This window comes from Podarcis melisellensis (assembly GCF_964234715.1).
Source record: "Podarcis melisellensis genome assembly, chromosome: 4".
NCBI lineage: Eukaryota > Metazoa > Chordata > Lepidosauria > Squamata > Lacertidae > Podarcis > Podarcis melisellensis.
Window position 1 is genome coordinate 9280940 of NC_138531.1, and position 26961 is coordinate 9307900.

Sequence of the window (26961 nt, forward strand, 5' to 3'; positions counted from 1 at the left end):
TGGATCAGTCTTCCTGATATTGTGGGCATATATGCGCACAGCAGAAATGTTTGAACAACAGAGGTAGAAAAGATATCACCAATAAGCGTAATTAGACACACACATACACCCTGCATTTCAGTTATACAATACAGTCAGAAACTGATAAATAACCCCAGAACCATTTAACACATCCTCATCCGTTAAATTTAGTCCAATTTTTAGCTACATGGACACAATTAGTTAATTGTAACAATGCTACAATTCAGAATTACTGAAAGGGCATGTTCGTGCCTGCGACTGCAAGTAATAGAGCTAAATAATCGTAATCTTTCTATCACCAGGAGCTTTTGTTGTTGCTTTTCCCTTCAATCCTGCTAATCCACAGCTTAACACAGAATGTGAGGCAATGGTCCTTTGGCTGAATTAATGTCTAAACACCGCTGCGCAAGTGTACTAGCCTGGAAGATGCATAACACTGTTCCTTTCACATCCCCAACCTTGAAAACACAAGTGGCTGGTAAGTAAATGAGGTGAAAGGTAAAAGTAAAGGGCCTTCCTGCCGCAGTGGTACCTGTTTATCTACTCGCGCTGGTATGCTCCTGAACTGCTAGAACTGGGACAAAGTAACGGGAGCTCACCCTGTCGCGCAGATTCAAACTGCCAACCTTATGATCAGCAAGCCCAAGAGGCTCAGTGGCTACCCATGTCCCTTTTGGTAAGTAAATATATAAAGTGAAAAGGTCTACTCACCTAGATAAAAAATATGCTTAACTTTCCAATGTCAACCCCACGGTCTAGAATGACTCTGCAAAACAGGAGCTTTTCATTTACCGCAACTGACCCAACCCAAGCTCCCTAGAACATGCGTACAGATGCCGGACAATCTCATAAAGCAAAAACAAAATAACAAGAAGCAGTGCACACTTAGAAATTACTTGAAGCTGGAGTTGCCAACTCTCAAAATAAAATGCACCAGTATCTTGGCTGGGCCTGGAGCACAGTTCAGATCAGTGTAGCAGTGGTGCTGGAATAGTGCACAGTGTTTCCAAGCTAATCTGCAAAGGTGGTGGCAGCCCAACTTTAAAGTTGCCTGTTAGGCTAAGATGTGGAGCTTCAGTAAGTTTTTAATGTCTCAAAGGCAATGAGATCTGACAGGCCTTTAAGAATCGTGGTTGTAAGGAAACTGAAATAGAGCACATGCCTTTATTTTAGGGATTGAGACTGAACAGGGATATGTTAGGTGTAGGATTTTTCATTTAAAAATCAAAAGCAAGTGGAAATTGTCTTATTTGAAGATACAGAAACTCTTTTATGGATGAAGGCACACCTACTCGAGCCATTTTCACTCCACTATTTCGGACTGCCTGTTTTCATTCCTCAGTGGCACGAATTCAATAGTTTTATACAGTAGGTAACTATGGTTAGAAACCATTTTAAAGATATAGTAGTAGTAGTAGTAGTAGTAGTAGTAGTAGTTGTTATTTATACCCCGCCCATCTGGTTTCCCCAGCCACTCTGGGCAGCTTCCAACAAAATATTAAAATACAATAGTCCATCAAACATTAAAAGCTTCCCTAAACAACGAGATACCCAAGAGTAAGGTCCACTGAACTCAAAGAGGCTTGCCTCTGTACAGACGTGCACAAGAATGCATTATAAATGTATTAATTATGGGTGTCTTTCAAAAACGTTTACACAAACGCGCAACAGATTTGTGCTCATGCAATGGGACTTTCTCTTCTTCTCTTCCCCCTGTACTTCCCCAGGCCGCTAAAATCCGCTGCAGGGGAAAAGAGACCCAACATTGATACTTACCCCATATAAAAACTGTGTACACCAAAGGAACAAATACTAGCATTTTTCCACCTCAAAGTGTGACTTTATCCTAGATTGACAGCATTACTATAATTATTGTGAGGTATAAAAAATAACCGCAATGAACACTGAACAAATGCAGTGTTGGGTTTTTTTATCCAAGAACAGTCCTCAGCACTTTATGAAATCTTCCTACCCACTAATGAAATCTATTTGCCTATTTTCTCTACTGAAATTAGAATCGTGGTGCCCTGCCTAGTTTACTCCAACTTTGTAGAATAACACTTGACATACCTTTTTTTTTTTAATCTTGGAAAACCTATGGTGATTATAGACCCACAGGAAAATATATTACACAGATGGCTTCCTATTCAGTAAATCGTCCTTTTTCTGGAGAGGAAATTAACCTTGGATATGTGCTGATGCATTCTACAATTCACATTTTCCTCTTTGCAGCATTGATAAGGCACAATTGATTTTTTTTTTAAAGGAATGTTACATTTAACATTGCAAGAGAGAACACTGATGGCCTAAAGAAAGGATGTACATCTAACCAAACAAATGAAAACGCCTGTTAAAGGACAGCGAAAGATCAGACATCGTTTGTAAAGAGAGCTAAGAGGTACACCTTCTTTCTCATATAAGTTTATAGCATTAGCCGTCTGAATTATGGTTTGCATTGCTTCCTATTACTTTTCAGCGTAACTGAAGATAAACCAAAAAGTAATAGCTTGAGGGGGGGCGGGGGCCTTATTTATACTAAACTCAGACTGTGTGTGGTCAGACACGGGGAGGGGGAGTGTTGGGACTTTGGAAGTGACCTACAGTTGCTTCTTCTGGAAAACAAGTAGTGAGATATGTCAGTGAAAATGACTGTTATTTTTAAGAACTGTGGTAGAAGGATCCCTTCTAAAAATCACGGTCTAAAATATTCACTCCCTCCTCCCAGTCTGTGCTTATAAATCTCCAGACCCCGATGCAAAATCATAGAATATATATTTTATTGCAGCATTTGGTTTCTTGATGGATAATATCAGCAATTGTTTTGGCAGCTTCAAAGTTGCCTCTAGGTAAGATACATGGTTAAGCAAGCAATGGTTTGCTATACAGTTTGCTATGTGGCGTATGGATTTTATAAGGTATCAGAGACTGCATTCATATCACATCCTAGAACTTTCCCATACCAGTTCCGCCCCTCGGGCAAAATCATGGTGAGCTTCCATGGTCCCATGTTTTGGAAGACCTCACATAGACACACACTCACAAACACAAAATAGTTTTGCCACTGCTAACATGGCACTGGCACCCTCTCCCTTCCTCTGGGCTACCTCACCCAGAATGCCTTGCTCTCATGAGGGCAGGTCAAAGGGAAAGGCGAGTGGCAGAACAATGTTAAACCATGAAGAGGGTGAGGAGAAAGACAATGAAGAGGAGTTGAGGTGAAAGCAGGAGTAGTATTCTGGAAAGCCCTGGGACCAATTGGGCAGGTGTGTAACTAGTGCAATTTCTACCGGGCCCCATTTGCTCCCACGAACAGCCCAGCCACATACTTGTATGAAACTATTGTGGAGTTTTGCACTAGAGTGACGATCCTATTCCCCCAGTGCTGTGTATGTGTACGATAGGATGTAGTGTGAATTCTGTTAGTCAAGACACCAGCCTCCTCTGGCAGGAGGGTGCACTGCTGGGGGGGGGGGGAGGCTCTGCTATAGTGGAGGGTTCATGCTCTGTCCAAGCAGGTGGTAACCAGCAAAAAAAAGCAGAAGGTGTTTGGTGATCACTGTACCAACCTGAAAACGTTACAGAAAAAAAAGAGAGAGAGACAAAAAACCACAACTGCCCCTCCTTCCACCCTGGCCAACGGGGCTGCAGATGTGGTTGGGAATCCAAGATTGCTTTGTAAGTTACTCAACAAAAACCAAAGTTGTTTCTCTGTGATTAAATGATATGTTTTGTTTTTATCTGCCTTTTTTCCCTGCTGTGCATTGATTATCCAATTTGTTCCCTGTGTTATAACAACTCATAATTGGGAGTAAGAAAAGCTGAAGCATGATAAACACACTGAATTAAAGTGTCATTTAGGGAAGGGAGAGAGTTGGAACAAGTGAACATAGCATCTTAAAGCAGATTATTTTTTTTAGATAAAATGAGAATATTGCTAACTTTCCATTCTTGTCCCAGTAGCCATAATTTCTGTGGCTCTAGTTTCTCGGGTTTTACATCTCTCCTCACATTTCATCCTTCTTATCTTGGAATGGGTAAAAAGTTAAACAGAGTCACTGAATTCCTGGGTTCTTATAAGAATTTGCAAACTGCTATGGAATAATACTGTTCAAATGCTAAATATTTTTAAAAATAGGCTGCCATTGTGTGACTACAACTGTATTCATGCGCAGACTTTAAAAGTAATTCCCACATATATAAGATACAGCTGATTCTGCTAATACAAGGGTGAGAAAGCTCCAGCCCTCAGGTAATTTTAGCCAAGTCACGCCCATTTATGACATCACGCCTGGGCAGGTAAAAAAGCCTGGCGAAACTGAAAGAGGTCTAACTTGATGTCAACTCTCTAGATCAGTCTTGCCCAACCTGGTGCCCCCTAGATGTTTGGGGCTACAACTACCATGCCAGAGATCTGTGATGGAAGTATTCAAAAAATATGGTGGGCACCATGTTAGAGAATACTTGTTTGATGACATTTGTCCTCATAGCTTTGTTCAAGTTGATATATAGTTGGGCACCCACTGGTTAAGAGCCAAGGAATTTCACATGTAATTATCAGTGCTTCAAAATGTTGTTCACTGTTGCAAATTCAGAACAAGAGCCCCTATCCCAGCTAAAATGTAATCTGGTGGTGAGGTATCTGTTGTTCTCCAGATGTGGCTGGACCACAACTTCCATAATCCCTGATCATTGTTCATGCTAGCTGGAGATGAGGAAAATTGCAGTCTGGTCCAACAACATCTTGACATCAACAGACTACCTGCTGTAATCACTGGGCTTTGACAGAGGAAACTAATAATGCAATCTGCTTTCTGATGGTTTATCCTTTATTTTTACCTCAGATGCCAAAGTGTCTTGAGGCAATTAAGACCAAAGAAATTTCATACGTATGGAGTTCCTTAACTTTTTTAACTGAAGTTCTTGCTAGCAAACTAAATATTTCACCCACCTTAAATCCTGAAGGCAATTCAAAAGTTGGAGATGTCTCTTAATATGCATATAACATTTGATTTTGGACATTACATACAAGTGGTAATAAGCAGGTTAGATAGTTACTGTGTGGGCTTATAGTTTCATATCTTTCATATTTAAGTAAGGGGACTGTAAATTCTCACTTCATATATTTCATGCATGAATAATAGGATCAGATTGGTTCATTACCAAAATCCTTCTACTGGAGCTACTGCCATATATCCCAGAATGTGGGAAAGATAATTACCCCTAGGTGAAGCATGTGTGTGACGGAGATAGAGAATGTGTATCGTTGTTAACAGCCAATTTAAGGCTCTAATGCTAACATTTTAAGTTCTGAACGGCCCAAGACCCAAATATCTTAGAGGATGACTTCTGCCCTACCATCCTGTCCAATTTTAAGATCAAGGGTCAGCAAACTTTTTCAGCAGGGAGCCGGTCCACTGTCCCTCAGACCTTGTGGGGGGCCTGACTATATTTGGAAGGGGGGGAATGAACGAATTCCTATACCCCACAAATAACCCAGATATGCATTTTAAATAAAAGCACACATTCTACTCATGTAAAAACACGCTGATTCCCGGACCGTCTGCGGGCCGGATTGAGAAGGCGATTGGGCCGGATCCAGCCCCCAGGCCTTTGTTTGCCCACCCATGAGACTCTCCTGGTGGTCCTGGCCAAGGATGAGGTCAGCTGAGTCTGCGGCACTCCAAAACTTTGGAACGATTCTTCCACTAAGGTATGTCTCAGCTCAACACTTTACTTTTTTGGGTGGTGGGTGAAGATAGATGCATTTTTTTTTCAGGCTTTTGGAAGTAAAGGGGTGCATTCTGTCTGAGTTTAACTTTGCACTGTACACTCTACTATTTTATGTTGTTCTCTTATTTTAGTTTAAGCCAAGTTTATTTTGCAGTAATGTTTTACTCGGTTTTAGAATGTGTATTGATATGCTTTAATCTGTTGTCCACTGCCCAGTGACTGAATGGTGAAGGGTAGGGAAGAAATTCCTAAATAAATAAAGCTCCACACGCTACCAAGCAACAACTATTTTGAGTAAAGATCTTTCTGTGCACTTATTCCCAAATCAGCAGGCTGCAGATTGTTGTCCTGGATTATACAGAACGGGAGGGGAGGGTTGGGAGCGTATTTATTCTTCAGTTCAGTTCTTTTAGACACTGAAGAGTAAGTAGGCGAAAACAAACACTTCCTAACAGTGAACTGCTTAAATATTATAATATACTGTAATAGAAGTAGCCCTTTACAGAGCCATAATGTCTGCAGATATTAAGTTTGATGATAATACCTATATGGATTTTTGCCTGTTAAAGTAATGAAATTGGATTACACGAATCAATTCTTTGACTATACAGCAGAAGCTGGTATTGTTTCTGCTATGCTCTGTGGAAATGCCTTCTTCAGATGACATTGGCTGAAAACACTGCACCGTGTGAAGACCCCATAGATAACATGGTCTAGTATAAGTGCAGGATCATAGCCATCGCTGGTAGGTTCTTCTTGCTTGATCTGGCAGGACTGATCTACAAAATTCATTTAGTGACAATTCAAGCAAACATATTTCAAGTGAGATAAACTTTTTGATCCCATGGGAGCATCTGACACATCTTATTGAGCTGAGTATAGCGCTGAGATGGTGTGGGGGTATGCAACTAAAAATATTCTTGTTAATGAATTAATCTGTGCTTTCAAAAAAATCATAAAATTTCTTTTTAAAATCAGTATTTGGAGAATTCTTGTGTGTGCGGGGGGGGGGGGAATACTTTATAATTTTTTCTAAAAATAATCCTTCACAGACTTAAAAGTAACTACATTTAAGAGCCATAAAGCTATGGCCACAATCTATACACATGCACCTGGGAGTAAGTCCCACTGAAACCAATGGAGCTAACTTCTGAGAACACTTGTATAGAGTTTTTTTCTGGGGGATGAGGGGACTAATCTGTTCCACTACTGCCATTATTTTAATTGTATTATGAACACAGGATCTGAGAAGCATGTAAAACAAATGGTGATTTCAAACTTTGATGTAATCAAATCTCTTGAAGACAATAATGCCCCCCAAAAATAATATATTGAACTGTAAAGCAAAAGTTAATTTGCATGATGAAACATCAATAAATTTGCAAATCAACTATCTAATTAGGGAGGACAACAGTTGCATGATTCTAGCTATACTTGTGTTCAAAACTTATTGACAGAATATACCAAGTACTAGAGGTTTCTCTCTGCAATACCAACCTACACATTTCGTACATAATTCCATTGCCCATGGACTCCATTACCAAGAACCTGGAGTAATTATACAACAGAGTTTCTAATGATGAAGTCCCAAACCAATGCTTGCTCTCTTCCCCATGGAAAATATCTTCTATAGCGAACAGTGGCTGTGGGATTCAAGAGGAGGGAAAACAGATACCATAAAATATAATTAAAAATTGTGGAGGCTGCATATGACAAGAATAACCATAAAAAACAGATACAAACCAGCTGGCTGTTAACAACTTCTGAGTTATAAAAATCTTAAACCTGCTGTAAAGCACTCGATTCGATTTACATAACCACAGAGCTGACATTCCTTTTAGATTCCTCTGTTGGGGATTATTTTGACATGTTTTAAAGCAGCATAAAAAGCAACTGTGAAAGGAAGACATGTATCATCTTACATAAAAATTCATTTCAGTCTTAAGACTGGGCTTATACACCTTAATCCGAACATCTCAACTGGAACTGGAAAAATATCTTGGATGCTACCAGTATTTCGATTCTATTACATTATCCCTTTGGTGGTCTTATTTTTGATAGAGTCGATAGACAAAGAAAATCTATATAGTCACAGGCACTTATATTTCAGCGCAATTGCAACCAAAAGAAAAAGAAAAATGACCTGCTCTTCCACAACCAGTTATAGAGTACTATGGCGCACAAGCTCTTAGATGGATTACATTTGTTGTAAGCTTGAGCTAGATCCCCTTGCTAAAAAGCATTTCTTAGGAGCCTAATGATGCAGGCAGCATTTTACAGGGCTAACACAGCTCGCTATAGGGAATTAAAATAAACAAAATAAAATAAAATCAATCTTACATTGAGTGAAGTTTTGATGTATAAATGCTGGCAGCTTACATTGCCCTCAGCACAAAATGAGTTTTGCCATTTGATAATTTGCTTGATTCACTGTGCTGCTTCACGCAGGGCATTTTATGCCTGATTTATGTTTAATCGAGTCACCTGCTTAACGTTAAGGAGGGTCACAGCTAGATAGAAGGGTTACAAGCACAGAGAGCTTTCAGCATCTCCCCATTTGACATAAGAAATGGGTGTAGGTGCCAGAGGTCAAGGCTTCTTTATTCTTATTTAATGTTCTCTATGGAATATTGCATAAAACATTTATGTACCATGGAACCAATTTGATTTCTCCATGGAACGCAGTAGGAAAACATGCATTAAGGGTCTCAAAACACACAACGAATAAAGTAAAAAGCAATCTAGCCAAAGAAGTGATTGTGTTACTGCCAGCTTATATATATAATATAATGTAACTGAAACTGTTCGCCTTTTACACACCAAAGCACTGAGGTACTGTAAAGATTTCTTCAGCTGTCACAAGTATAGGTAATTTGTTACAGATTAGAAAAGCAAATGAGATATAGCAAATGGAGTTACGCGTTCATCTTTGTTTCTACAAAATTTACTCAAATCTGCGTGAAGGGGGGGCAGGGAGAGAGTTCATTGTAGTTTCTCATGTTCTTCTTGAACCACCACTAGTATACTAGCAAAGTAAAATGTATGATTAACAAAGTTGCATTTTCTGAACCTTCTTAGCTTGGAGTGACTTAAAAAATATTAATATTAATTGTTTCCCAAATATTATGAAAAACTATTCAATGTCCACTGCTACTGTTGACTAGATTGCTGTCTTGCCATCATTATTTAATTGAATTTACAATACAGTCCTTTGAGCATAAGTTCCAGACAGGACCAGTAACCAATGGGAACAATATAATGCACATGAATAGTCCACACACCATTCTGAAATCCCTTTATTTCGCACACATATTGCAAACTGCTACAACTGAGCTATTCTTACAAAAGAATATATCAGAACTACTATTAAACAATAGGCACACCGCCCAAAAATCAATTTACCTTAAATTTATTACCCACATTGACTCCTGTTAAATTATCTCTCAATCTACTAATTTCCAGTAAGTCTTTCTCTCCCCCAGGATCCTGCAGACGTACAAATTTTCCCAAGATCATCATCCAAGCACACATGCAGCTATTCTTAACAGCTGAAATAACGAAAGATTAATATATTTTAAGTCTGGTGTATTTTGAAATACTGCTTAGGCCTGAATTCGTTTAATTCTGGCTAATCGACCCTTGAATTGAAATACAAGCAGCTTCTGGTTAACTCATCTAGGAATGTCAAAGAACCTGCATCCACACAACAAACAATATTATCATCCCCTAAATGCTGATAACTGCTCAGAAGGAAAAACAAAGTCCAAAGGAGAAAAATCACAAAAATCCTGTGTACCCTCAATGGTATTTCCAGAGACTTCAACATTACATCAGGCAGAATGCGATAATGCACTCACTTATTTGGGAGTAAGGCCCACAAACTCAGTGGGACTTGGTTCTGGATAGACATGTATATATAAAATATAAAAATTATAAAGGAGCACAATTCCCTTCTATGGAGGGTGGGGTGTTATACTGTGTGATGAGATTCTTCTTTGGTTTGTTCCCTTTCAACTAAAAGCATCCACAGCAAGGGGGACCCGGTGCTGCCAGCTGCTTCCTGTCCTTTTGCATGCCAAAAAGCAGCAGCAGTTCAAGGACCTCTGGGATTGGAGGAAGGGAAACAGCGTCAAGGCCATTCTTCCTCCCTGCCTGCCCAGCCAACCCAAACGGAATCAATTTGAAGAGTGATCTTAGTTGCTGCTCCAAGCACCTCAAGGACTAGATGCAGGGACTCTGCATCTAGGTGGTTAAGAGCAGTAATCTTGTAATCTGGTGAACCAGGTTCGCGTCTCCGCTCCTCCACCTGCAGCTGCTGGGTGACCTTGGGCCAGTCACACTTCTCTGAAGTCTCTCAGCCCCACTCACCTCACAGAGTGTTTGTTGTGGGGGAGGAAGGGAAAGGAGAATGTTAGCCGCTTTCGAGACTCCTTAAAGGGAGTGAAAGGCGGGATATCAAATCCAAACTCCTCCTCTTCTTCTTCTTCTTCTTCTTCTTCTTCTTCTTCTTCAATATTGAAACATTAGCTAGCCCTCACCAACATTACAGGGGATCGGATGAGCTTCTGACTGGGGTCTGCTACTTTTATACTAGCGGGGAGCCCCAAAATGCCCCCATGTAGTTGTGGGTCTGTTCCAAGATGGATGCACACAGAACTGCAACCTTGTTCTTAAAGCAGAATTGTGAGATCTAAGAGTTTTACCTGGATGATCTATTGATAAGCAACTGGACTTGCTGAAATCTCAAACTTGCTTATCATTTGAATAGATTAAATTTAGAGATTAAAAAATAAATGTAATTGAAAAAAGATCAGCTGGTATCAAACTGTTAGCAGTAAGATGCCAGAAAATTCTTATCCATTAATCCATATGATGTGTTTTGGATGACTAATACTATTGGCTAGTGAACAGGTCTATATAAAAAAATGGATATCAACAGTGTTAGTTTAAATGTTTTTTTTAAGAAAGTAGAAAGGCAATTGCAATCAAATGGAATTTTTATCTTGCTTGACCTCAATATATATATATATATATATATATATATATATTAAAAACTCCTATCAGTTTGTCACTTCTGACTAGCTGCTATTGTATGGTGATCATTTTAAATTTACACAGTTCTACAGAATTAAAGGAGAATGCCAATTTTTAGACATGCACATTACAAAATATTCCTTTTGAATATGCTTCTTGGCACCGGTCGCTATATAGGCAATGAATGAGGCATGAACATGGAGAAACTTAGATGTACCATCATTTGGCAGGGGTAACTAATGCCGTGAATTAACAGGGTCAGGTCCACCAATTCTCTTAAGACTCAAAAATATTTTGAAGGCATGGGTATCTTGGTTATTTAGGGAATCTCTGGAGATTAGGTGTCCATGATAGTATGAAGAAGTGGAATATGGAAAAAGTTGTCTCTTCAAACTGGATCAAACAATTAACCCAAAAGAGATGGAATTAAGGTCATTTGGGAATATTCTTGCTAACATAACTCAATTTCATTGTGGAACTAAAAACTAAACAGCTTCGTTTGCACATCACACTATGCCAAACACACTAGCAACAAAACAACAGCCCGTGGTTCATGAGGACAGAGTTTAAACCACAAGCCTAATTTCCAATGACTTGCGAAGCAGCTGCGCAAAGGACCAGAGAGGTGCAAAGCACCCACAAGCTCCTCTCTGGGGAGTCTGCGCATATATGTGGTGCTGCTAAGCCATAGGCAATTAATTTTGGGAAATCTTACTTTGTTGGAACAAGGAACTGATTTGATTACCTTCTTGAAATGATGCAAGTTGCCGGGCTCAGAGCTCCTGTTAAGTTGTTTGTTGTTATGATCTGATTGTTATTTTCATTTTGAACTACCATGGTTTGACTTGGATTTGCAAACCATGGCAGGGACACCAAGAGTTAGTAAGGGAGTGAAAAGGAGTGGGCGCAAGTCTTCTCCTAGTTTAGAGAATGCTAAACTAGACTCTATATTAGACTGCTAGCTGCATTTATATATGAAGGTGGAGAAGTGGGCAAATCAATGGTTTTCATCAAAAGGTTTGCTGTGGATTTAAGAAGCAACCCTTTTCACCACCATGTTGTCAACAAACACAAACGAAAAGCAGATGAAACATTTCCAAGCCATGCCTGAAGTAGAAACAGACATCAACTGTGTAGTGTTCATTAGAATAGGATTATAAAGCAATTTACAATCACAGATACAAGGCAGCAAACAAAAACAAAACACACAAACAAAAAAGAACCTCTGCACTACAAATAAAAACTCTAGTGATTATACTGTAAGCTCTGTTAAAAGGAATCACATTAAGTTACCATAGGAACGACACTGTAAAAGGCTTGTAGAGGTAAGAAATGCATGAGACGTTAGCATTTAGTGACAGAGATGAAATGAAAACCCTTCTATTGGGAATGGGACACAGATGGATCTGTGTTAAGTGAATAAATACAATTAAATCATAAATAACTTCAAAGGAGCCAGTGGAGCAGAATCAAATACAGAGAGCAGTTAGCCAAGAGGACACAAAACCATAAAGAAGAAGGAAAGCAAACTAAAGAAAAGTTTCCAAACAAAGCAGGGGGGAATGGTACTGCTAACTGAATATCGGATCCCTCTTACTAAAACTAACATTAGATAGATAGACGATAGAGTGTAGATATATTCCTGTATTTAATTTCTAGGCGTTTAGACTATGAAGGACATGAATTTGCTTTCAGTTTACTTGCAAAAGCTGATCATAAGTATGCATCACAAGGCTTCATAAACAATGCAATGGTATTATGCTAATGTCATGTTTATCTTTTCCATGTATCGTGCCACACCAGATCTTCCTTTTTGAAATTACCAAAACCCACAAAAATTACAGGAATATTTAAGACAGATTTTTATCAGAGAGGGAGAGAGAGAGATGCTCAGAGCTGTATATCAATTGAACATGGGCAAATAAAGTTAAATAAAACAGAAAAAGAAATTCACAGAAGGAGCTGTGTGTTAAGTCTGCTGCAGAGAAATCAACGAAAAGTCGTGCTGTACCTTAAAGACTAACAAATTTACTGCAGCATAAGCTTTCATGGACTAAAGCCCATTTCATCATATGCAATAAAAGAAAGATAATTAAAAATGGTCATATTTCAAACTGTACGCTTCTACTCTCAGATAGGACTACATTTTTAAAAGGTTGGTTAAGAGTTCTCAGCCAAAGGGAATGAAGGCCTCAGAGAGTAAGAATGAAGGAAAGAAAATAAGGGATGATAGTGGAAGAGACCTCCAAGAGGAAATATAAGAGCCCCAATTAATTTTCCTTTATGTCTCCAATGGTTTGGATTTATGTTCCGGTTTGTTAAACAAATCCCGAAGGTTAGAAGGGTAATGCATAGAAGTGAGTTCATATGCATATCCCTTTCAAATTTATGACTTAAATAGCAAAACCTGTGTTTGGAACTTATGCTAGGATTAAATAGGTGTAAATCTGGGTCCAATGAAATTTGTAATGATTATTAATGAAAATGTCATAGATAAGGATGTCAAAAAATGGATGAATTACACATGTGAGTTAGTGTGCCCATTTGAAGAATGAGGAGAATAGCTGTGATTCACAGACAAGGATGAAATGCCAGGTTGCTCAGGGCAACTTCCTGGAACAGGTTTATTCACGTGGAAGAGGAGCGAACATCTACTGAACTCTAGAAATTATAAAACATCATGAGCCCCTGTTCCATAATATCAGTCGTATAAATTTAATTCACAAAAATAAGTAAATCTATTAGAAACTAGTTGAATTAAATAAATTAGTTGATTTAGCAATATAGCACAAAGCTCTTCTAAATGCCGGCAGACGATGCCATATCCTGCATAATATGTTGCCATCAAATACAAAAATCAGCTTATTGGGGTCTTTTCCAGGCTTCAGAATTAAATTTGAGCCAGCCTTTCACATATCTGAAAAGCTTCACTTTCAGACTGTATATAAATACTAAAGGTAAAAGGTAAAGGACCCCTGGATGGTTAAGACCAGTCAAAGGCAACTATGGGGTTGCAACGCTCATCTTGCTTTCAGGCCAAGGGATCCGGTATTTGTCCACAGACAGCTTTCCGGGTCATGTGGCCAGCAGAACTAAACTGCTTCTGGGGCAACGGGACACCGTGACAAGTGCCAGAGCGCACGGAGTCCACCCCTTGTGTTTCTGTCCATCATTGCTCTAGGTAGGCCTCCTCAAAGCAGCTCAGAAAAGAGAAGGAAATCATTCAAAGGGCAAGTATATGTGAATAAACCATTAGCTAATTATTCAATTTAAGTATCTGTTGCTGCACAGAACAAAGTATTGTCCTGCTGCCATGCTACAAACTGTAGAATCTGGATTGCTAGCATTGATCCAGAAGTGCCTATTTCTCCACTCACTTCCAAGAAAAAAAAGGTATATCAATAACACCATATCAACAAAAATGTGTACCAATGCACAAAATCCATCAATGTGTACCACAAAGATTCAGGAAATACTCCAGGTCCCTTATTCGATACCTGCCATCAATATTGCAAGTTTCCAGTGGAAAGTCTTTGTTCTGTGTCTTGGTGAGATTACCTGCTATTCACAAAGAACTCTAGTTACAAACTGCAGCATTCATCACACGTCAATCATATGTAACTTATGTAAAATATTTAACCTTTTAACCTTCCATTATCCTCTTGCTGGTAGCTTAAGGACCTCCCGAGCCAGCTAGACCACAGATCATACAGAATTGTTACTGAGACCAGGCTAGCCACCAACAGAAGTTGGGGATTTTGTCCGACACTTTGGGACACTCTTCCAGCAGAAAATCAACAGACACCCTTATTTTTTTTATTTTCAGGTGTCTCTTGATAGGCCTGTGTTTACATTTTTTGATCAGCCAGTTATTGTGTTGATAATGATTTACTATTTTGACGGTATGTTATATTCTGTTGCATATACTACTGCACACTGCCAAGTTACATTGTATGAATTGTCAGTATATAAATACTTTTATAAATAAATAAAAACCAGTGAGATTTATGGGATCTGCGACAGCCACGATGCTCTTGCTTAGGAACAGCTGCTTCTGTCTCGTTGCATATAGTCTGCTTACTAGGCCAAACCACCATGGGATCAGAAACAGAATGCAAAGCCATGTAAATTGGCGTGGGGGACCTTTCTGGCTCTGCATGCCAGGTATGGACGTCAGGTAAGGTATCAGATCCCAGCCTCACAGGCCAAATTTGACAGCTGGGTGGGGCTGTCCACCGGTTAATCACCTGACAACACCATGACATCAGGTAACTTTTTAGTCCTGAAGTTAGGACTTCAAAGCAACACGAGGCACTTACAAAGAGCCTTTAAGCCACCTGAGACTTTGGTTTTAGAGCCAAAACCTGCTTTCTGCAGGGGCACTGGTAGAGACAACATACAACGGGTAATACCCTTTAAGCCTTATGATTGTGCATTGGCAGCTACATCTGTAGATGTCCCAGGCCTGGTGTCATAAAGGGAAGGTGGGCATGCTTTGAGGGGATAGGCTTTGCAGGCCTCTGACAGGCCTGGCCCATGGTCTAGATGTTTCCGACCCCTAAACATGTACTCTATCAGGTCAGAAATGAAATATTATTAAGCTTTTCACTTTAGTTATTTACTGGAAATAATCTACATACTTTTAAAATTTAGACTTTTTTTGACAAGATATTTGTGTTTGGGCTGCCTTGCACATATCGAAATTCTTACACTATGCATAATTCTGTCGCAATCATCATCTTAAACATTTCCTATTACCAAAGCCACCAAAAAGCTGAAATGCAACAGTAGTGAAGTGTTTATTTATTTATATTACTTAGAAACTCCTCCCGAAACAGAGTAAATGTGCTTGCAATAAAAAAAACACAAATATACAGGCCAAAAAATCTTAGGTTACCCAGCAGCCTCCTATTAACTTATGATTCATAGACTCATACCAGTATAAAATTGTAGAACTGGAAGGGACCATGAGGGTCATCTAGCCCAGTGTTTCCCAACCACGGGCCATATGGCCCCTTGGGGCCCCTAGGATGTTCCAAGGGCCCCCAAAGTGAAAATCACATAAATGGGGGTCACAGCATGAGGCTAGGGGGCCACAGAGGGAAGTGAGAAGTGAAGGGGGGGAATCATTTTTTATATTTAAAAAATCTTGATTGGCCGGCTATCCGCTTGGCCAACCACAAGCAAATAAGAGAGTGGCCCACCAGGACCCAATTTTGTCACATATGTTGTCTTCTTTAGTGATCCTGGTTTGTTTCCGGTGGGAGAGGGCGATCACTGAGGCTCCCATTTTGACCAGTGGAGCCTATGATCCAGAACCCCCAGGTCAGGTTAAGTGTGATGGTGGGGTGGCAATGGGTAGGGCAAGCCAGAGCTGCTTGTTACTGCTGCCACAGTGCTGGGGCTGCTGAGAGCCTGGGCCTGACTCTGCAAGGTGCAGGGTTCAATCTACCCCGCGCCTAGCCGATCAGGGCCTTCAGATGTTGCCAAGGGGCGCAGGGCCCGTCGGCAGCATCGGCCAGGCTCTGCAAGGCACGGGGTGAAATCCGCCTGAGCGCCTAGCCTAGTGGGGTCATCTGGTGCTGCTGACTTGCATCTAATAAATAACTAAGTGTCTACACAGAAGAAAGCCACAATGAGTTCAGTGAGCCTTGCTCCCAGGTAAGGGTGTGTAGGGCTATAGCGTTTTATCTAGGCAGCCAGGGCTTCTCCGGATTACAAGACATTTTTGCAGCAGGTCAGTGAGGATCACTTGCTTTTTAAACTTCTCCCATATATACAGAACTCCCTGTGAGCCTTCTGGCCTGTATCTGTAGGTTTCCCCCTCTGTGTCAAATAACTGGCGTCAAATAAGTGTTGTGTACTTTTTATAATACATGGAAGATGGATCTCCCTCGGGAAGTTCTGGACTCTCCTTCCTTGGAGGTTTCTAAGCAGAGCTTGGACGGCCACCTGTCAGGGATGCTTTAGCTGAGTTTCCTACTTTGCAGGGGGTTACACTAGGAATATGACCCTTGGTGTCCCTTCAAATACTATGTTTCTGTTTTTCTGCTTCAACAATGTTTCATTATGGTCATATAATTTTATGTAATTGTATTTTGTATAAATTATAAAAAATATTTTAAAACATGTGCTATTTAGAAACAAAACATTTAAATAGCTACCTTTATACTGTAGGTAGGATGGGGGGGGCATGGGCATATCCAGGATTCTTGTTAGGGGGGCAGGCTTTAATTAGAGTGGCAGAACCGCAGATTTGTATTGATTTGTATTGGGGTTTTTCTTATTGGGGGGCAGCTCTCCTCCCCCCGGCTACATCCGGGGGCGGGGGCACAGGAAGAAAACAGGGTCAAAAGGGGGCCACAGTCAGAAAAAGGTTGGGAAACACTGATCTAGTCCAACCCACTCCAATGGAGAATTATTTTGTCCGACAAGGAACTTTAACCCAGGATCCTGAGATTAAGTGTCTCAGGCTAATGACTGAGCTATGAAAGGTATGATAATCATGTCACCTAAGGGCAATACATTCTATCAACCTCAGCTGTACTCCATTTGGAGAGGGGAGATGTGACCAATGTAACTGACATTATCAATAGGCATGATTTCTGTATATCCAAAATTAAGTACTGAGCAATCCTCCAGTGGGCGGGGGGGGGGGTACAGTTGGGATAACAGCCAAGGAAAAGCTGAAAGAGCAAAGCCTGCAATCAGATACATTATTATCTAGACTTCAGCACCACTTAACACAGTGGGACTTAATTTTGGTTAAACATTGCAAACAATTGTGCTGCAATGTAGACAATGTCTTCAGAAAAAGTTTGCCTTGATACACAAACTGCTATCCTGCTTCCAAGTTCCTTAAACTGTTCTTAATCCACCTCTGTGGAGCTTTTGGTTGGTTGGTTGGTTGCAAGTCACTTTGGGTTGCCTTAGGCAGTATAAAGCAGCTAATAAATGTAATAAATAATAGTATAATGCTATTCAGTGTGGCTTTGCATTCCAGTGCAACATAAGCAGAGGGCTAGCATGAAAAATCAGTTCTGCCTGCATTTCTTTAGCCTCCGTTATTTTGTGCATCTGTATATTTTGAATGAATCCGGTAAAAATAATTTAAAAGTCCCTGTAAAAAAAAAGGTTTTATTTTAAAGAGAAACAAAGAAGCACTTATTGTGCTCCATCACAGACAGCGGACAACACTTCCAGTTTTAAGAACAGTGCATTCAGGTCAACTAAGCACTTATCCAACAATTAATCATTTATTAAAAGAAGAGTTCCAAGAGATAAGGAGATTATCTGACATCAGACACAAAACAGTTGCACTTTTGAAGATGTTCCCTCATCTCTCTCTCTTTTTCTTCCCCCATCCTTTTGTTCTTTGTGTGTGTGTGCTCCTTTAAAACCAAACACCACCACAATGTTTACAATTAATACAGACAATGCATGAAAACCCAACAAATGCATAGAAAAATGATAGTATTTCATAGGAAAGCCCCACCCCTCCAGCTCTCCTCAAACCCTTGCAAATTACTACAATAAAAAGCACTAAACCATTAGAAGACAAGGAATGAAGAGGTAAACATAAAGTGAGAGAATAGGAAGGAATAAACAGTGAAAAGAAAAAATATTCCGTCTAATACTCCTAGAACCTTGATGTCTGTTGTGCCTGGAATTCTTTAATACATCTTTCAAAATCCATCATTATATTTGAACATTTCCATTGAGCCTTTGGCTCCACTAGCCCTCATCATTCTCCTGAAATGAAACCTAAGGACTGTATACAAATTTGCATTTGCGCGTGTTCATCTCTTGTATCCTTACTTCTCCTTGATGCATCCGGGTTCCTCCACCTTTTATTCTAGCCTATGTACACCTTTCTTTCCTGTTTTCTTGCATTAATCTGCATTTTTACCCGTTTATCCTGTCCTCTCTTCAATAACCTCCTGACCATTCTATACTCACACAACAGCCTTGTAAGGTAGGTGAGGCTGAAAGAGAATAACAGACCAATGCTTCGCAACTGCCTAGAGATTTAAACCTTGGTCTCTTTACACCAAACCTAGTCATCTCTCTGAGGTGTACACAACTGTCAGGGAATTGCCATTGGAGCCAGAGGGAGAGGGAGGGCTCCAGAGGGGTTCCGGAGAGCGTCCCGGGAGGGAGAGAAGCAGTCCATCTTCTGGGGAAGGAATTCAGTGTAGCACCAGTGGAGAAGGGGGGCAGATGGGGGAAGTGGCGAGGTGGCTCCATGACTCCTCGCCAGAGACCAGTGGGGAGAGCACGGGTCCTCCGCTGCCCACACCCTCCCTGCGCAGAAGGCTTCCGCGCAGGGAGAGTAGGCGGCGACTAGGCGTCAAAGAGCTTCTTTGCTGGAAGAAGTTCAAGAAACGCCCACTGACGGATTCTGCTAGCGATTGAGACAGCCACGGGTGAGTGGCTGTCCGGACAGAAAGGGTTCACCCAGGTAACCCAGCTAGGTGTGGCGTCGATTTACGCACAAGCAACCCCTAGAACCATTACAACAACTAAAACCATATTGATGGCCTATTTCATTTTTACTACCTCAAGGGGGCCATAGTACTATATTTACCTCAGGAAAATACATTTTTGGGTCAATTTTAAATCTGTGTTTTGTTTTTAATACATTTTGGGCAAACCACCTTTCCTCTTCTACAGCTTATGTAATGCAGATTTTTTCCCCTTCATTCTGGATCTGCACAGGTCTCCCCAAAGCAGTGCCCAGATGAGGGAAGCTATAGGGTCCTTCAAGGAATAGAACTGGAGAGCAGACCCCACGGACCTTTGTGAAAGAGCAGAACGCTGCTGTTTTCCATTATTAAAAAGATCCAGTTGTTCAACGTAACTCCACCCAGTTTTGGCTAACGTCCCTCTTACGCCATCCCACATAATTCAGGAAAGTTCCTCCAATGTCCAGGGGAGACTTTGAGAGAGGAGGAGGAGGAGGAGGAAGGTTGCATGGAAACATCTTCTCCTATTCACATTTCTCAGGATCGAAGCCAAGAAAAGGAATTCTGGCAACAAGATGCCACCTGGATAGAAATGGCTAGTAAAAGGATCCGATGTAGCTGTTGCAGCCAAAATAGCACGCTTGTAACAAAAACAATATAGGAATTGATTTACTGGAAATGAGTTTTATTTCCATTTTGGTATTGTATCATATAAAACCGCATAATGACAGCAGCATATGCATTTTAATTATGAGTTACATATGATCCATGCAAAGGGACAACAAGCTGGCTTCATAGGCGGGTGAAGGGAAGGAGGAGGTCTCTGCAACATTCTGGGGGCTGGGGTACAGAGTTCCTGCTCACATGATCATGCAACATATTACATACCCATTAGCTAATACAGTGGTGCCCTGCAAGACGAACGCCTCGCAAGACGAAAAACCCGCTAGACGAAAGGGTTTTCCGTTTTGGAGGCGCTTCGCAAAACGAATTCCCCTATGAGGTTGCTTCGCAAGACGAAAAAAATCTTGCATCCCCCCCCACGGGGTTTTTCCGCTTTTTTCGCCCTTTTCTTAAGCCGCTAAGCCGCTTATCAGCTGTTCCGCTGATAAGCCGCTTAACAGCTGATCGCTGGAAGCCGCTTGACAGCTGTAGCGCTAATCCGCTAAGCTGTCAATGGGCTTGCTTCGCAAGACGAAAAAACCGCTAGACGAAGAGCCTCACGGAACGGATTAATTTCGTCTTGCGAGGCACCACTGTAAAAGTTTTCATTCGTCAGGAAATGATAGCAGAACAGTACAAAATGATAGTGTGTTTTAAAATAATGCTTGGACGTCCTATGGAATTAAGGAATGCCGTTACCACACCATAGAGTACAAATTTCCTACCTGTTGGTGGGATGATTCCCGGAGACATAAGACCAGGGACAGAATGCGGCATGATATGTGAATTCTCTGGAGAGGTGACACTTTGAGTCCGCTTAGGAGGCCGACCAGGTCTGGAACTGAAAGGGGGGAAACCAAACAAAAAAAAAAATAACTTTACAATTAAGCTGTTGTCTTACACATCATTTCAAAGTTGTTTCAATTGGTAACATGGACTGTAAATAAATTTGTTTCAAGGACGGTTGCTTTTGCAGTTAGATGTAATAGACTTCCATCACTAATTAGATTACATGCTGAATTCATTTTCCTCATTGAAGATCAGCCGCGCTTGATGCATAATTCATAGCCTGCACCTCGTTACCTGCTTCTTCATATTAATATCTATACACAGTTTGAATTGCCTCGTTTGCATATGCTAAAGTTCTGCATGCAGCCTTCAGCATGAAAATTATGCACTAACTTGTAATAATTATTACAGTCAGCCTGCTATTGATTTATGAGACTTTTAAAAACCAAATATGTGTAGTACTTGTAATGAATGATATTTTAAGGTTCTTCAGGAAATTAAAAGGCAATGGCTGCCTAAGGAAATGTTCTGCTTGTTTGATTTAATACTACAGTTAGCTGGGAGGTGGAATGAAAGAGTGATTCAGACCTATAGCACATTTTTCGATGATATGTTTTATTACTTCGCACTACTACCCTGATATCTAGATGATAAATGACAATACATATCTAATATGTGAAAAGGTCTTGCAATTTCTTTATTTTTTGTCACGTAAAAGATAAGTCAAGTTATCATTTAACCCTTATTCTATTTAAAAGCAAAAAAATCTTGCTTTAAATAAGGCACATTATTCAGAAAAGGCTTTGAATTGTTTGTAAGGCATCCTTGAAAAATTGCAGTCCTGGCACCTTACATCTGTTCTGTGTGAATGGATTGTACACATTCCCTAACTCTGAAAGCCTTTAGATTTTGATTTACAAGAACATGGTAAGAAATACACAGATCCCACTATTTTGGGACCCCATTCAGAAGAAATGTTCACCACAGAAAAACGAAGGCGAGGTTACTTTCTGCTGACTGTACAATAGACCCTTCACACAATAATACCAGATTGGAATTGCCAATCTCATGGAAACGTAAAAGCAAGCAGCTATGTGAGAGGCTCCTCCCTGAAGTCTACTGTGCTAAACTGTGGACAATCCATAAGGAAGGACTAAGGAGTGTTCCCTATGCCACAGGCAGGATGAGCAGCCTGCTCCTGTCATTGAATGGGATTTCCCACAGTTAAAAGGCAACAAGGAGAAACATCAAAAGTGGATGTGAAAACCATAAGGTAAAGGGACCCCTGACCATTAGGTCCAGTCATGGCCGACTCTGGGGTTGTGGTACTCATCTCGCTTTATTGGCCGAGGGAGCCAGAGTACAGCTTCCGGGTCATGTGGCCAGCATGACTAAGCTGCTTCTGGCGAACCAGAGCAGCGCACGGAAACGCCGTTTACCTTCCCGCCAGAGCAGTACCTATTTATCTACTTGCACTTTGACGTGCTTTTGAACTGCTAGGTTGGCAGGAGCAGGGACCGAGCAACGGGAGCTCACTCCGTCGCAGGGATTTGAACCGCCGACCTTCTGATCGGCAAGCCCTAGGCTCTGTGGTTTAACCCACAGCGCCACCCGCGTCCCGTAAAAACCATACTTGAACGTTAAAGTACAAAGGATCTGTATGCATAGCAGGGTTGTTCTTTCTACGTAAATTTACAGAGCAGTACCCAAGTATGTTAAAAAAATACCTTCTGAGGCACTTTTGAAGAGTAGGGAAGTATGGTCAGTTGTTTGAGCAAGTTGGAAGAAGGGTTTTAATGGGAGTTCTTCAGATTAAAGTCCCTATTATGGGACAAGGAAATTTTAAAGAAGCTTTTTTGCTGCCTACAAGCTCTTTTGATAAAAAAGGGAATCCCAACAGTTAAACAACAACAGCTGCTGTTATATTAAAAAATTCCATTGAACTCAAAATTCTGCTGTTGAATTTATTTATTTAAATTATTGAATTTTTAAATGTTACATTACGAATTAAACTTATTTTTATTACACCGTACATTTATCTTACATCACTTCAGTATTTATTATTTATTATACAGTCGAATTTACCTTAATATTGCCAGCCTTTTCAACTGCACACCATTTTTTTCATTATACCATACTCATCAAAAAAATTCCACTGCTTCTTAAATACCTGTTTTAGTTCTCTTATTCTACTTGTTACACCCGCTAACTCTGCATATTCTAACATCGTAAGCTGCCAATCCTCCTTGCTGGGGACCTATACGCTTTCCAGTTTGGGGCCAGCAAGATCTGAGCCACTGTTATTGCATATATTTTTCTGACTCCTGGGAATCTCTGTCTGGCTAATTCCTAACAAAAATGGGGGTTTTTTTGTTTTTTTGTGTGTTTTTGTGTGGAAATGTTGTTTTAAACACTTTTTTCATCTTATTATATATCATTTCCCAATATTCTTTTACAATTTTGCATGCCCACCACACATGAAAAAAGGTTCCTTCTACTTCTTTACATTTCCAACACAAATCCAATTCCGCATTATACATTTGAGCCAATCTACTCGGAGCTGAATACCATCTATGGATCATTTTCATAAAGCTCCACTGTTGAATTTAATATGACACCCTACACCTTACGTTTCTAGGCCTTGTTTTTGCAAAGAAGAATTACACACACACACACCCCACAGGTAATAGTGGTTTGTTAAGTCAGCTCCAAATATCAATTATGTTTATATGATGGGCATCATTTTCACTGTGGCACTTTTCTGCATGGAAGAAGTAAAGATTAGAGTGCTGGACTTGGATGTGGGAAGCTAAATTTCAAATCCCCATCCAGCTATTCGGTGTTACCACCTCACAGGTAAGATAGAAATAACCTCACATCCTCCATCCTGTAATTCTGGCAGAGTAAGAATGTGATAAATAAATACATACCATGCAGGCACACATAAACACATACAGGACACACTAAATTCTAATTTGTTGACTGTGGATGAAATATTACCTCATCCATCTAGTTCTACTTCTTACGAGACTTTTTTTAGGGTTGACTTCAAAGCAGCAAATAATTAGAATGTACACACTGCAGAATATTCCAAAAGATGATAATACCAGAAACGTCTTATTTATGTCCATGTCTAGATGCAAGACATATGTAACACAATGACTGCCTTCACTATGAGCATTAGATCATCTTTGTGTTTTCAGAAACCCACTTTTAAAAAAACTACAATCCATCCCTAATAAACGAATAACGATCAAAGTACAGGGCATTTCCTTGGAGTTTAATGACTCAAGACCTTGGGCCATTAACCTTAACTGGTCATTAATTCCCAAGTTAATGACCTGAATTGAGGTCATTATTAATATAAAGCCACAAGATTTTTGTTTGGTTGGACGTGGGGTGGGGGGTTCTTCTCTCACACACACAAAAACCACCCTTATTTTCTAAACTTTCTGGGGCCGGGAACACATGAGAATCGAATTGTTTTTTGCTGTACTTCAAGCACTGTGCTAAATATACTCACTGTTCTTGGGCATGTTCTGTATCACCACAATGAAAATAAATGTACTGCGTTGGATCCGCATACACAATGCACTTTCTTATCCAAGAACAGCTCCTTTGCATCCTGCTTTAGAGCATTCCATGAGCAAAACTAAATCATATATGACTGATAAAAATCAATCACACAACAAGCTACTATAAACCAGGTAGTTCCCACTCCAGGCTGTGATTAGCATTACTGAAACTCCAGCAAAAGCAGCCAGGTTACAACTTGGCACCCAAACCCCCCACTTTTAAGGGGTTCCATAACCAGGACACTACAGGGCTAAAGATCCTCTCCTTCATCCTCATCTACCATACAGCTCTCAAAGGGGGCTCCTCAAAACCAGATCTTAACTCTTGGGCAGGACAATATGTAAAAAGAATACTCCCTCTTGGCCCTAAGGTGCTTGGGCTTTGCAAGTCATTACCAAGACTTTGAAATCAGACCAAAAATATATTGGCAGCCAGTCCAGTTCCTCTAGGACCGCTATAAAATGGTTCCTATTAGATGTATTATTTGTATACCTTGCATTCCGCACTAGCTGCAAATTAATAATAATAATAATAATACCCCGCCTATCTATACCCAGCCACTCTGGGCGGCTTCCAGCAGAATATTAAAATACAATAATTCATCAAATATTAAAAGCTTCCCTAAACAGGGCTGCCTTCAGATGTCTTCTAAAAGTCAGATACTTGTTTATTTCCTTGACATCTAATGGGAGGGCATTCCACAGGGCGGGTGCCACTACCGAGAAGGCCCTCTGCCTGATTCCCTGTAGCCTCACTTGTCGCAATGAGGGAACCGCCAGAAGGCCCTCGGCGCTGGACCTCAGTGTCCAGGCTGAACGATGGGGGTGGAGACGCTCCTTCAAGTATACTGGGCTGAGGCCATTAAGGGCTTTAAAGGTCAGCACCAACACTTTGAATTGTGCCTGGAAACGTACTGTGAGCCAAAGTAGGTCTTTCAGGGCCGGTGTAATGTTTTGTGCCTTCTTCAAGGGCAGCCCCACACAGAGTGCCCTGAGGTAATCCAAGCATGAAATACTGTGGCCAAGCTTTCCTTATCCAAGAACAGTCATAGCTTAGGAGCCAAAAAGAACTTCAAAATCAACAGGAGCCACTGATTGGCCTCCAGTAAGAAAGATAGATCTAGAGTACTCCCAGACTACACTCATTGAGACGAAATGCAACCCTGTCTATGGTAGAGTGCCTATCAAATTTCCAGAGAGTGGAATCATCAAGACTCTTGTTGGGAATATGTCTGCTGGCTTTTATCCAGCCCATTACAGTGTCCCAACAACAGTCTAGCACCTGCACAACCTCACCTGAAACACATAACAAGGACAAACAGAGCTGAGTGTCATCATTGTACTGAAAGCACTCAATTTCATAACCCATGATGTTCTAACCCAGTGTTTTAATCCAGTATCGGAGACAAGATGGAACACTTCAAACTTTACTGAACAATAATTATGGGGCACAGCAGAAGTATTCTAAAACTATATTCTGCAACTCGCCTTGCGGGTATGAGAAAAACTACCACAACCTTGCACCCAACTCTCATCTTGCAGAGGTTGTCCAGTAAGACACCATGGAGTTGATGGCATCAATAGCTACTGAGAAACCCAGAAAAACTAACATGGTCCTATTGTCCCTATCTGTCTACTGGAACAATCAAGGCTGTTTTGGTCCAAAATCCTGAGCTGAATGTACACTGGAATGAGTTTACATAATGCATTTCCTCCAAGAACATTGGAAGATGACTGGTCACCACACTTTATACAGGAAGGAGATATTAGTGACTGGATGGTAGTTCTCATACATTATCAAGTTCAGGGACATCCTCTTCATTAAGGGCCACACTACTACCTCTCTCAGAGCAGCAGGCATCATCCCCTGGACCCACCCAAAACACACACACACACACACACACACACACACTCTCTCTCTCTATATATATATATACACAGTGGTACCTCAGGTTACATACGCTTCAGGTTACAGACTCCGCTAACCCAGAAATAGTGCTTCAGGTTAAGAACTTTGCTTCAGGTTGAGAACAGAAATCATGCTCCAGCAGGAGGCCCCATTAGCTAAAGTGGTGCTTCAGGTTAAGAACAGTTTCAGGTTAAGTACGGACCTCCGGAACGAATTAAGTACTTAACCCGAGGTACCACTGTATAATGGCCCAGAAAGATGAATATAACTTGACACACAAGATATTACCATCTGTGGAACTTTTCAAAATATATATGAATCACTGAAACACCCACACTTCAACAAAGTAGTAATAATAACAACAATTGATGGCATTTTGCATAAGCCATCTAGTCAGAGAGAATAAATATATTATATTCCCTAATATCCTCACAGTTGTTAACATATACTATATCTTCATGTATTTCGAATTTACTGTAAGGTCTGGGGTGGGTTGGTTGGTTGGTTATTTGTTCCTGGAAGAGGAAACACTGCACCCAAGAGTTTTCGCAAGTCACTACTAAGATAACCAGTTATTTATGTCAACAGAGGCACAAATACCATATTTTTAGATAACACAGTTCACAAGCAGGACACTCTTGTTCTTCTTTTTTAAAAAAGAAATGTTTCATTTATACGACCTTCACATTTTTTCCCATATTACATCATTAAACAAAAGCAGTTGCTGTTCAGTGACCTGGCTTTTTTGGCTTTCTGCTGACAACACTGGCAAAAA

The 26961-nt window shown here is 40.5% G+C and overlaps 1 protein-coding gene and 1 long non-coding RNA gene across 9 annotated transcripts in view; one reads left to right on the top strand and one right to left on the bottom strand.

Moving 5' to 3' along the window:
- Positions 1 to 26961, bottom strand: part of DACH1 (dachshund family transcription factor 1) — a 340125-nt gene that overhangs the window by 176254 nt on the left and 136910 nt on the right. For all 8 annotated transcript variants that reach the window (XM_081907303.1, XM_081907302.1, XM_081907306.1 and 5 more), the window contains exon 2: positions 20639 to 20754. In XM_081907303.1, the coding sequence (XP_081763429.1) occupies positions 20639 to 20754 (116 nt within the window). The remainder of the gene's footprint in view (positions 1 to 20638; positions 20755 to 26961) is intronic.
- Positions 14931 to 20120, top strand: LOC309367770. Its single transcript, XR_014167342.1, has 3 exons — positions 14931 to 15190; positions 16027 to 16115; positions 19504 to 20120. It is a non-coding gene; the product is annotated as an uncharacterized lncRNA (long non-coding RNA).